The 13247-nt window shown below is 40.4% G+C and overlaps 1 protein-coding gene across 2 annotated transcripts; it reads left to right on the top strand.

Annotated features, from left to right (window-relative positions):
• Positions 1-7231: 7231 nt before the first annotated feature.
• Positions 7232-13004, top strand: LOC134502012 (placenta-specific gene 8 protein-like). 2 transcript variants are annotated; one of them, XM_063310089.1, is made up of 5 exons: positions 7250-7304; positions 8431-8491; positions 9453-9578; positions 10178-10302; positions 12018-13004. In XM_063310089.1, exons 2-5 carry the CDS (start codon positions 8440-8442, stop codon positions 12120-12122), a joined length of 408 nt encoding a protein of 135 aa, XP_063166159.1. In that variant the 5' UTR covers positions 7250-7304; positions 8431-8439; the 3' UTR covers positions 12123-13004. The 2 variants fall into 2 exon arrangements, with proteins under 2 accessions (XP_063166160.1, XP_063166159.1); XM_063310090.1 differs by lacking the exon at positions 8431-8491 and having other exon boundaries at positions 7232-7304.
• The last annotated feature ends 243 nt before the right edge of the window (positions 13005-13247 follow it).

Genomic DNA, 13247 nt, shown 5'->3' on the forward strand with positions numbered 1-13247 from the left:
CTGAGAGGACGTGTTCAGCAGAATTAGCAGAGATATGTTTTGTACTTCTACCCAGATAACTTTCGCAGCTGTGAGTTTAAAAGTGATCTAAGGATGAGATAGTTGGGAAAAAAGGAACAGAAACAATGCAAATGAACATGCCTCCATATCTTCAGTGCTTGGGGTTGTTCAGAGTGCTGGAAAGCATTTGGCCTGAGAGATCAGAAAAAACACATCAGGCATTTCTGTAAAAATAAGTGTATTTATAAAAAGCATAAAACATAGGCATCTGCTGGTTCCTGACATAATTGACATTTCTGTCCTAAGAAACTCGAGCTTCCAAAGTAACTCCCACATCTACCATCTCTGTTGAATGATAGTGTCATGTTCACTGATTCAATGTAGTTTATACATCGTAACGTTTCACATGCCATGGCGCTGACGCACGTTTCTGTTTGGGAGGGAGCTGCTGTGGGACCTTGTACCAAGCTCTGCATGTGAAATCAGGACAATGGAATGTGTTTGGGTTATGTTCTCTGCTCAAGGACTTTTCCCGCAGAACATCAGAAACCGTTAGGAGCACCTGGGATTGTGAACTTAGGAAGATTCTACGGGGGGAGGGGTTTCATTTGCACCGGGGGGGTTTAGTTTGAATTTGGCGCGCTTTCATCTTTCTCAGCTTTCTCTGTGATCCTGCATACTATTCTTTAATAAATCAGATATCTTTGAATTCACACTCGTGAGTTTGATGGTGTTTTAGAATAGGCAACCATTACAGATAGGACGGTGTGACTTCAAGAGAGATCTTGCAAATTGCATTGATTGCACACTCTCCCTATATTCATGTCTGTTTTTGGAGGAGACCTCGTGAAGCATACTGTATGATTCTAACATCAGTGTCCTGATGTTGATAAATTGAGGACTAGAGAAAGTTGTCCTGAGAAGAACTTCAAGTAAAAGGGCTTTAATTTTACAGTGAGAGATGAGAGGCTGTGAGAGATGAGAACCGCATCATAGTGGTGGGAAGGTATGGAGACAACCAACTTTGGCCGACTCCAAACCATTAGCTAGGAGAGGAAGAACAACACAGTTTGCATCTAGATAATCACTTACACCAGCTTTCCCTAATACGCTACCCTCCATTTATGTCATTTTGTATCTCCTATAATTCAAAGCTGTGATGGCTGTGAGTCATGATGCTTCTAGTCCACCACATCTGTAGGGCATGCAATTGAGAAAAGCTATGCTAGCTTGACAAAATAGATGGAATACTGTAGTTGGAAATGGCTTTTTATTCCTAGCCATCAGCACTAAAGGGCTAGGTATGGCTCATGGCTCTAGACTGTAATTCCACATTGATTTCTCCAGTCACTACATCTTGCAAACCAGAATCACCAGTAGCCCTAAAACAGGAAAGGCAGAATGCTGGATTGACTAATGAATCTTAATGAATTTGACTGCTCAAGTTGATTAATTTGACTAGTTGAAATGACTAACATTTGCAACCCCGGGGGGGAAAAACACAGTGAAGGATGAAGTCTTGCGTGTCCCGTTTCAACAAAAGGCCAAACTTCATGATGGTGTTACGATTTACATAAGTTTGAAAGGGAATATTGCACATTCTTGGATGGTTTCTTTTCTATTTTTTAAATCAGGGTTGGAAATTTGGAGGGCATAAGGATGTGTGAGAAAAGCCTTTCTCTTTCCCATTATCTGACCAGTTAGACAGCCGACACATGGGATTGTGTTTAGGTCAATGAACATCTTTCCCAAACAGCAGGAGGATGGAGGGGGTGAACTTCTCTCTAGTGTGTCCTGTCTCTTTGGCTCTCATGGATTTTTCCATTTGGAAAAATGCAAAGTTTAGGGTAAAGAGTTAGAAGGGTTTGGCCAGGTGAGCCAGATGATGTGGATGGATCACAGAAGGCAGCCCATCCTTACTTCAAGGGAAGAAGAGGAAGAGGATAATACAGTAATTGTACACTTGAGAAATAACTCATTTAGGGTCTTGCCTAATAAAGCCAGAGATCCAAAATATCTACCTGCACTACTGGATGGAGAAGAACAGGCTTTGGTTCAACTCAAGCAAGACTGAGTGACTGTGGGTTTTGCGGTCCCTCGTTCTGATCTGGGGTTCTGAGGCCCCCTGGCTCTGGGATTCTCCTCCTTTAACTCTAGATGGGGTTGCACTTCTCCGGAATAGAACTGGTGTACAGTTTAGGAGTTGCCTTATATCCTCGGTTCCTGTTCAAAGAGTAGGTAGCAGCTCTGGTCAGGAGAACCTTTACACAGATCCTCCTTGTGTGGCCACTGTGCCAGTTCTTAGATCAAAAGGCCATGCTCACAGTCACTCAGGCCCTGGTCATCTCCTGTTTGGATTATTCCAATGCACTTTATATGGGGTTGCCCTTGAAAACCATCGGAAGCCACAAACTGGTCCAGAATGCAGTAGCATAAGTAGTTCTGGGTGCACCTCGGTATACACATGTAACACCCCTGCTTCATGAGCTGCATTGGCACCCTGTAGACTTCTGGTTGCAATTTGAAGTATTGGTTATTACCTCTAAAACTCTTCATGGCACAAGGCAGAGTCTGTGGGACCACCTGTCTCCAATTGTCTCTACTTGTCCCATGAGATCTGGGAGAGTGAGCGTGCTTCAGGTTCCTTCTATGAAACAACGGTACCTGTGGGACCCAGGAACTGTGCTTTCTCTGTCTCAAAGCCAGCCCTATGGGACATCGTTTTCCCCAAGGTCCAGATGCCCTGACCCTGCTCACCTTCTGCAGGCCTTGGATTGCTGGTTTTTCCCTCCAGCTTTGGGCCAGAGCTCAAGATGACCCTGCCGAGAATGGTTTCTGAATGGTTTATATAATGGCTGGCCTTGGTTATTTTACTATCCTTTTATTTTCTTATTCTGTTATTCTATTTCCTGTTCCAAGTATCCATTGAGTTTGATTTTTAGTTTGTTTGTTTTTTATGGTTCTTATTGTAAGTCACCGAATTGTAAGTCACCGAGAGTCATTTTTACAAGTTGGGCAGCTGCATAAATCAACCAAACATTATTTTCCAAAGGAGGTTTAAAAAAACAGGGCTGACAAAGGATTAAAAAATGCCTACTGTCTCCCAGCAACAACTAAATCCCTGCAAGTTTACAAAGTTGTATCTTTCCTTAGCCAAAAAACAGCATGTATCACTTCATGCTTTTGCATGGCATCTTTACTCTGAAACTGGACATGCCACATTTCTCAGGAGCGCCACACATTGACATTCTTGGCATTTTCTCACTCTGCAGTTGAGAATGAGATTTTTTTTCAAACTGATCTAGGAGGTAAGAGAAATAAAAGTGTTGATGCGAATATGCCCCAGGCCACCACACAATATGAACTTTATTGCCCCCATCCAAACATTCAGGGGTGTGCACAGGGAGAGGGTCAAAACAGTCCAAGATGGCCACACAGGTTGAAAAGGGGCAGATTTTCAATCAATCAATCAATCAATTAATTAATTTCCTATCCCGCCTTTATTATTTTTATAAATAACTCAAGGTGGGGAACATACCAAATACTCCTTCCTCCTCCTATTTTCCCCACAGCAACCACCCTGAGGTGAGTTAGGCTGAGAGAGACTAGGCCCAAGGTCACCCAGCCAGCCTTCATGCCTAAGGTGGGACTAGAATTCTCAGTCTTCTGGTTTCTAGCCCGTTGCTTTAACCACTAGGCCAAACTGGCTCTCTAACTGCATGATTGTGGCCACCAGCTTGACGTTTTTGACTCCCTTCCCTGCAGACACACCTGAAACCACTGTAGACTAGACACAGATATTATGCCACTCCTCTGGCGTTATTCCATCCCTCCAATGTCAAAGCCAGGTAAATAATAAGTGTATTGTATGTGATCTTGAGTAATTTATAGGAGGAATAATACAGAAATCAAGTCAGTAAATAGTTGATATACATGCTTTTTCACAGATATGGCTATTTCCCAAGGGAAAATCACAACCTTCAAAATGCTGAAAACTGGCAGCCTTAATGAGGGAAGTTTCCTCCCTGCCCTAATTCACAGTATAATAATTACTTTATTGCTTGAAATGTGTATGTGTTGGTTATCATATATTTCAGTGTGTGGAATATGTGCAGAGAATATCATCTTAAGTGTTTGTTTGCACAATGTGCCCCAAGTTAACTGAATTCTGGGTTATGAACCCGGTAGGCTTAATTCATACAATACACCATAGTCTGAAATCGTCAACATTTTAATCCAGCATGTTGCACAGATACTACCAGAGACTACAAATGTTTATGGCATACATTTTCATGGATTAAATTTACCGCATGGACTATTAAGGACTCAGATGCATGGAATATTTGCCCAAGAGAGAGAAAGAGGGAGAGTGTACACACACACACACACACACACACAAAATTGGGTGGGGAAGGGAATAGTTTTTAAAAAAATAATAATAATAAAATGCAATTAAACTACAGCACCAACAAAATCTAGCTATATTATAGCTTATATCATTATAAAATAAAGCTAAGCATAAGAAAACCTAATTAACAGAAAAAGAGATCCATATATTAACCGTAGATATTGATATACAATTAATTCAGTCCTTACGTTTATCATTAAATCTAGACCATATAGCAACATAATATGTCATCTTCTCATTTTAGGACACAGAGACTTTAAAAACATAGACAACAAACTCAGTCCTGAATCCATTCCCTAAAATCAGGACAGTAAACTTCTTTCCAATTATGGAAAATTATCTTCTTTGTTGTGTCCCAGGCTTGATAGAGTCAAAGCTTTTCAGGACAAATTCCATATTTTAGGAATATTTATTTATTTATTTATTTATTTATCATCTAATTTGTCACCACCCATCTCCTCCCACCAGCGATTATAGTTCAATATCACAAACAAGAGCAGGTTTTTGTACATGTGATTGGACCTTGAGCTCAGAGCCAGTACTAAAATTTAATTTGTGGGTTAAGAATATGCTTAGAAGTATAAAGCAAGGGTGCCTCTAAGAAAGCTTCTTCCCATAAGCTACTATGCTGCATCTTACTCCTCAGGATTCTAACAGAAAGGACACATCTCAAGGTCTACCCTAGTGTGGAGTCTTCTAGAAGATCCCCATTTCTTTCCTTCTGTTGATATCTCTCTTGATTTGGCAGAGAGAACAAACAGGCAACCACATAACAGTGCACCAATCCCCACAGATGGATCCCTGTGGAAAAGAAAAGAAAGCAAACAAATCAATAACCTTTTCAGTAAAACCATGATATAGAGATATGGAATCATCAAAAGCTAACTCTGTGTTGGATGACAAAACACATTTAATTGACTCCTCCAAGCTATTTCTTTTCCCTTGGCATTGCCTCAAAACAGGTGACTTTGAATGGAGGACCATGAGGGGTGTTGTCTTCTACTTGTCTGCTAAAGGTTACATCCTGCCCCAGGCTCTTGGGCCACAGAGCATTAGGATATTTCCAATTGCTTTACTGGCAACAAACCAACAATGTGGAATCAGCAACATTTACTGATCTTCCTAATTTATTTCCTAAAGGAAAAACCGTTTCCCTGGTTTCAAGTGAGAAGAAACACATTCAGTTCTTGATCTTGGGGTATGCCTATGTGGGGGAACAGCTGGATGACAGGAATGTTCAGTGCCACCTGTCCCTCCCTCTTTTGTTTGCCATTTTAGGCCTTAAAAACCTATAAAAAGAATTGAAGAGGGGGAAAGTTGATTTTCGAAGAGGGCAAGGAGGATTTTCTGGCCATTTCCCTCTTCTTGAGGGAAAGCTTTGACTCCAATCTTGGAGAGGAAAATGGAAGGTCCCATGGCATGTAGGACAGGGATTTTGCCTTAAATACCGTGCCCCTGTCTGTTTCCTTGCTGGGTTACGTTTGGCATGGAACGGGTGTCATTTTTATTTTCTTTCTGATGATTCTGAAAGCTCACGGTCAGTTGCAGATAATGAAGGACTGCAATCACAGCTTAGGACCGGAGTCCCTCAAACCTGGTATGGGTCCCAATAAACACACCAAGCGAGAAATAGGATAACCCTTTTATTTGAGCGCTCAAGTAACAAGGGGGTCTCTCCTCTGAAGAGGAGAGCCCTTTGTGTTAGTAGACAGCATCTTCTATACCATTGTCTATAAGATACAGTTACAAGCATAAAATGATTATTGGACAATTTCTGTCACAGGGTACATAGGCATTCATACATTTGTGTTATCTATGTTAACTACACACTACATCTACACCCATCATCATTTAGGGATTTCTCCCCTCCTTTGGGTGTAAAATTCCACCTTGGGCCCTCCCTAAGGTGGGGAATTATCTCATAGTGGGAGGGAAATTTAACATTATAATTACCTGTCCGGTTACTTTCGGACAAGATATCCCTCATGTGGGCATGCTGGCATTCTTGTATTACCTTCTACTGGCTTCTGCTGGTTCTGGTTTGTATTTCCTTCCCTTAACTTCCATTCGTACCATCTTCCAACTTATACCTGTCATGTACTTGCCAGCCCCCCACATTCCAACTTATTCTTAGGCATCCATATCTCCCAAGAGAGCCTTGGAACTCTTGAGACAAGGAAGCCATTATTTTCCTTGATATTTACAGCTTACACAGTTAGCTGAACACGTACATTCCTTATAAGAAGGATGCTGGTAAAATTCTGTCTCCACAATAGTAACAGAAAAAGGAAAAAGAACAAAGCACAAAGAAAATTACAATGCAAATACAGAAATTGTCAAGAAGCAAAAACACGTAAAAAGTGCTTTAAAAAAAGTGAGGAAAAAATAAAGGAAGTATAATATATTGCTAAAACAGTTACAACTCTCTATATACTTATTTAACACACTTAAAGTTACCAAGACTGAGAAACACTGGCAGAGATCGTGGGAGATCTGCTGACGGGTTCTGGGTATCTGAAGTCCTATCCTATAGAAGACATGGCAGAATTGTGAGATCTGTTTCTAAAGACAGGACAAAGAACAATCAATTTAAGGATAATTTCTAATCATTAATAATTTCTAATCATTGACATGTCACAATTTCATCTAAGTTTCATTTCTCCTCCTAAACTTCCGTTTTCCCCTCCTAATCTCTTAGCTTTCATTTAAAAAAAAAACACCTCCACTTGGGCTGAAAGAACAATTACTTCCTTGTTTAAAAAAACACCTAGCAAAGCCTTTACTAGAGTGTTGCACTTTCTGTTTTAAAAGACAAAAGCAGGAGTCAGCCAGTGGGCAGGCTGCATTACAGCTCTGCAAAAGCAAGCCAAAAGAAGGATAAAAGAAGAAGAAAAAGGTTTGAAATCTTGCTTTGCTTGAAATCTTTTTCTTTGCTGTTGTATTTATTCTAAAGTAATAAAGTTTTCCAAGCGTTTGTCTCCTGGGATCTAATCTGGCTGTTGAAAGACCCTCTTATGACAGAGTACAGTATATTATATGACAGAATGGGAATCCTAATTTTTTTTAGATTTGGGGAGAAATAAGGGTGGATTCCTAACGTAACACAAATGTAAAGGTAACCATTTTTATAGAGGAATGCTAAGGACTGACTAGGAGAAATTGTTTCATTTCTAATTCTCACCCCTACACCTTCCCGGCTTCTAGGTTTTGAAATGCTTGTTTATGTTTGTTAGTTAAATATCTATCCTGTGTTTCTACTACAATTTAAAGGGGAGCACCAAGAAGAGAACCCAGTTTGCCTATTGCCATTAAGAGTCTCCTACTGCTTGCAAAAGTTGATAAGACACTGCAGATATTAAATGATGCTCCCTGCCCCAATAGCTCCTGCTGGACTACTTGTTAATAGTTCAGAGGGGTGGGCTATCAATATATTATACTTCCTTTATTTTTTCCTCACTTTTTTTTAAAGCACTTTTTACGTATTTTTTCTTCTTGACAATTTCTGTATTTGCATTGTAATTTTCTCTGTGCTTTGTTCTTTTTCCTTTTTCTGTTACTATTGTGAGACAGAACTACTTGTTAATAGTTCAGAGGGGTGGGCTATCAAAGCAAATACACAGCATCTCTACCAATGTTTAATGCAGAGCTTCTCAACCTTGGCAACTTTAAGATGTGTGGACTGCAACTCCCAGAATTCCCCAGCCAGCATGGCTGAATAAATGCCCTATATTTGGGTAGGAAAAATCAAAGGTATAATCAAAAGTGGGAGGACTATGCTGGACAGTAGCATATACAAAAAGACTCTGGCTGTTTTGGTGGACCTCAGACTGATCATGAGCCAATACTGTGATGCAGCTGTAAAAAAAAGCACATTAAATTCTAGGTTGCGTGGCTGGCTAGGGAATTCTGGGAGTTGAAGTCCACACATCTTAAAGTTGCCAAGGTTGAGAAACACTGGTTTAATGACTGTATTTTAAGGCAGCCCTTTGGTCTCTTCTTAGTCGCTTGATCATTCTTTACAGAACCAAGGGATGACCTGTCCTCCAGAAACCTCTGTGTACAGTACAGAAGAAGCTAAACCAGGTTTGCATTCAATGGTCACCTATCATAGGTATTCCTGGACTCCAGAGTTCATAACTGGCTATCTCTGGCTCATAAAACCTCTGCATGGGCTCTGAATTCCCCAACCTGGCACATTCACTCATGCATACAACAGATCCAGAAAGCAGCATGTTCCCTCCAAGTACTTGGCCACAGTCTAGATGCTAAGACACAAATAATTATTTTTGTTCTTAGATATATGAGATATGGAAAGTGGATGGAGATGAACTCTTCTCCTTCTCTTAGATGTGAGAGCCAGTTTCATGCAGTGATTAAAGGTACTAGATTGGAAATCAGGAGGTTGTGAGTTCCAATCCTGCCTTAGGTGTTAAGCCAGCTGGGTGACTCTGGGCCAGACACTCTCTCTCAGCCCTAGGAAGAAGGCAAGGGCAAACAACTCCCAAAAATGTCGGAAAGAAAACAGTATGGAGTTGTCTTGAAAGCCTAAGCAAACAAACAAAAAAAAGGTAAGATGTAGGAAATCCATGGAAAATAAATCTATCAATGAATACTAGACTATCTTTGACTATCAACAACAGGAAAGAGCACTGGCCACTTAACTTATTTTCAGAAAGTGAGATAAGCCAAGAGCCACTGGGTTGGAGGGCAGGGCTCTCCATTACGCCAACAGCCATGTGGCTTCAAGGCCACAAAGCACAGGGGCTAGAATGAACAGAGGAAGAAGCCATTGCCTGAGTACACGAGGGAACCACTCCCTTAAAAGGACAGAGGACAATTGGATATTCAGTATGGCTCCATTCTTCTTTGAAACAAAGATTCTTATCTAACCATACCAGTTTGTGTATCTGGGAGACTTCATCCAGGACCGAGCCTAGCAGCCAGATTCCATTCTGTGAAGTTGGGACTCAGATTTGCTACCAGGTTCTACCAAACCTGTTAATTAATCTTTTCTCCTTTTGGCCCTCTTCTTTCTCTTCCTTAGAATTACTATTGCCTGCAATGAATGCTCAGCCACTGGTCATCACTCAGCCACAGGTGGTGGTTATGCAACCCCAAAGAAACTATTGGCAAACGGGCGTATGTGACTGCTGCAGCGACTGTGGAGTCCGTGAGTGATTGTGCCAATAACTGAAAGGGGGGTTGTCCAAGCCTTCTTAGGAACAAGGGAAGATTGCATTGAATATTGTTCCCAACTGGATATGTTGTAGAATTAAATTATTCTTTAAAATTTGAGTGATGGATGTTCACTAATTGAACAACCCACTGGATTGGAATTATCATGGCCAGATGTAAAAGGGCACAGCGCTTCTGTACTATTAAAACTTGTGCAGAAGATGGAACTGTAAAGTTCTACACAACTGAAGAATTATGCTAAAGATTAAAAAAAAACTGGTGTCCTCTGCATGTTTTGTATTTTAATTCTCATAATTCTAATTCATGGTGGTTGGGAACTACAGAAGGAGTCTAACCTATTCAGGAAACACCAGAATATGGAAAAATGCAGTGGAGTGTGCCTTTAATTTAATGTGGCTTGTACATTAGCTATTTCAGCCCTCCTCTCTCCTAAGTGATGTTTAACTGGCACTTGAATTTGCAGCTTTGATGTTGCAGAAGTAGCATAACTTTCACTTTCTGTGCGATAAATCTTGTCTTTGTTCAGCGCTCTTCCAAGAGATTTCTACAAGGGCTTTTCCTTCCTCTGTCTAGTTTGCTGTGGACTCTTTTGCGTCCCTTGTTTGTCATGCCAAGTTGCTTCAGATATGAGTGAATGCTGTTGCTGTGGAGCATCTGTAGCCATGCGATCTGTCTACCGAACAAAATACCAAATCCCCGTGAGTAGATTTTCTAGCCCATGCTTAGATAAGCTTCAGGTTTATGACCTCTAATTGGAACCAAAAACCAAACTAGAATCTTAAAAGAATTCATGAAATTGGAGAGAAAATACCCGGTCAGAGAGGCCAACATACACTTTTAAAAATAAGGAGCATTGAGCGTTGAGTACATGCACCCTCCAGAAATTTGTGAAATGAAATGAACTGGCCTGAGATGTGAATTGATAATTATTTCATTTGTTATTGTGGAGACAGAATTTTACCAGCATCCTTCTTATAAGGAATGTACGTGTTCAGCTAACTGTGTAAGCTGTAAATATCAAGGAAAATAATGGCTTCCTTGTCTCAAGAGTTCCAAGGCTCTCTTGGGAGATATGGATGCCTAAGAATAAGTTGGAATGTGGGGGGCTGGCAAGTACATGACAGGTATAAGTTGGAAGATGGTACGAATGGAAGTTAAGGGAAGGAAATACAAACCAGAACCAGCAGAAGCCAGTAGAAGGTAATACAAGAATGCCAGCATGCCCACATGAGGGATATCTTGTCCGAAAGTAACCGGACAGGTAATTATAATGTTAAATTTCCCTCCCACTATGAGATAATTCCCCACCTTAGGGAGGGCCCAAGGTGGAATTTTACACCCAAAGGAGGGGAGAAATCCCTAAATGATGATGGGTGTAGATGTAGTATGTAGTTAACATAGATAACACAAATGTATGAATGCCTATGTACCCTGTGACAGAAATTGTCCAATAATCATTTTATGCTTGTAACTGTATCTTATAGACAATGGTATAGAAGATGCTGTCTACTAACACAAAGGGCTCTCCTCTTCAGAGGAGAGACCCCCTTGTTACTTGAGCGCTCAAATAAAAGGGTTATCCTATTTCTCGCTTGGTGTGTTTATTGGGACCCATACCAGGTTTGAGGGACTCCGGTCCTAAGCTGTGATTGCAGTCCTTCATTATCTGCAACTGACCGTGAGCTTTCAGAATCATCAGAAAGAAAATAAAAATGACACCCGTTCCATGCCAAACGTAACCCAGCAAGGAAACAGACAGGGGCACGGTATTTAAGGCAAAATCCCTGTCCTACATGCCATGGGACCTTCCATTTTCCTCTCTAAGATTGGAGTCAAAGCTTTCCCTCAAGAAGAGGGAAATGGCCAGAAAATCCTCCTTGCCCTCTTCGAAAATCAACTTTCCCCCTCTTCAATTCTTTTTATAGGTTTTTAAGGCCTAAAATGGCAAACAAAAGAGGGAGGGACAGGTGGCACTGAACATTCCTGTCATCCAGCTGTTCCCCCACATAGGCATACCCCAAGATCAAGAACTGAATGTGTTTCTTCTCACTTGAAACCAGGGAAACGGTTTTTCCTTTAGGAAATAAATTAGGAAGATCAGTAAATGTTGCTGATTCCACATTGTTGGTTTGTTGCCAGTAAAGCAATTGGAAATATCCTAATGCTCCGTGGCCCAAGAGCCTGGGGCAGGATGTAACCTTTAGCAGACAAGTAGAAGACAACACCCCTCATGGTCCTCCATTCAAAGTCACCTGTTTTGAGGCAATGCCAAGGGAAAAGAAATAGCTTGGAGGAGTCAATTAAATGTGTTTTGTCATCCAACACAGAGTTAGCTTTTGATGATTCCATATCTCTATATCATGGTTTTACTGAAAAGGTTATTGATTTGTTTGCTTTCTTTTCTTTTCCACAGGGATCCATCTGTGGGGATTGGTGCACTGTTATGTGGTTGCCTGTTTGTTCTCTCTGCCAAATCAAGAGAGATATCAACAGAAGGAAAGAAATGGGGATCTTCTAGAAGACTCCACACTAGGGTAGACCTTGAGATGTGTCCTTTCTGTTAGAATCCTGAGGAATAAGATGCAGCATAGTAGCTTATGGGAAGAAGCTTTCTTAGAGGCACCCTTGCTTTATACTTCTAAGCATATTCTTAACCCACAAATTAAATTTTAGTACTGGCTCTGAGCTCAAGGTCCAATCACATGTACAAAAACCTGCTCTTGTTTGTGATATTGAACTATAATCGCTGGTGGGAGGAGATGGGTGGTGACAAATTAGATGATAAATAAATAAATAAATAAATATTCCTAAAATATGGAATTTGTCCTGAAAAGCTTTGACTCTATCAAGCCTGGGACACAACAAAGAAGATAATTTTCCATAATTGGAAAGAAGTTTACTGTCCTGATTTTAGGGAATGGATTCAGGACTGAGTTTGTTGTCTATGTTTTGAAAGTCTCTGTGTCCTAAAATGAGAAGATGACATATTATGTTGCTATATGGTCTAGATTTAATGATAAACGTAAGGACTGAATTAATTGTATATCAATATCTACGGTTAATATATGGATCTCTTTTTCTGTTAATTAGGTTTTCTTATGCTTAGCTTTATTTTATAATGATATAAGCTATAATATAGCTAGATTTTGTTGGTGCTGTAGTTTAATTGCATTTTATTATTATTTTTTTAAAAAAACTATTCCCTTCCCCACCCAATTTTGTGTGTGTGTGTGTGTGTGTACACTCTCCCTCTTTCTCTCTCTTGGGCAAATATTCCATGCATCTGAGTCCTTAATAGTCCATGCGGTAAATTTAATCCATGAAAATGTATGCCATAAACATTTGTAGTCTCTGGTAGTATCTGTGCAACATGCTGGATTAAAATGTTGACGATTTCAGACTATGGTGTATTGTATGAATTAAGCCTACCGGGTTCATAACCCAGAATTCAGTTAACTTGGGGCACATTGTGCAAACAAACACTTAAGATGATATTCTCTGCACATATTCCATACACTGAAATATATGATAACCAACACATACACATTTCAAGCAATAAAGTAATTATTATACTGTGAATTAGGGCAGGGAGGAAACTTCCCTCATTAAGGCTGCCAGTTTTCAGCATTTTGAAGGTTGTGAT

The sequence above is a fragment of the Candoia aspera genome, chromosome 8, assembly GCF_035149785.1.
Source record: "Candoia aspera isolate rCanAsp1 chromosome 8, rCanAsp1.hap2, whole genome shotgun sequence".
Classification (NCBI taxonomy): domain Eukaryota; kingdom Metazoa; phylum Chordata; class Lepidosauria; order Squamata; family Boidae; genus Candoia; species Candoia aspera.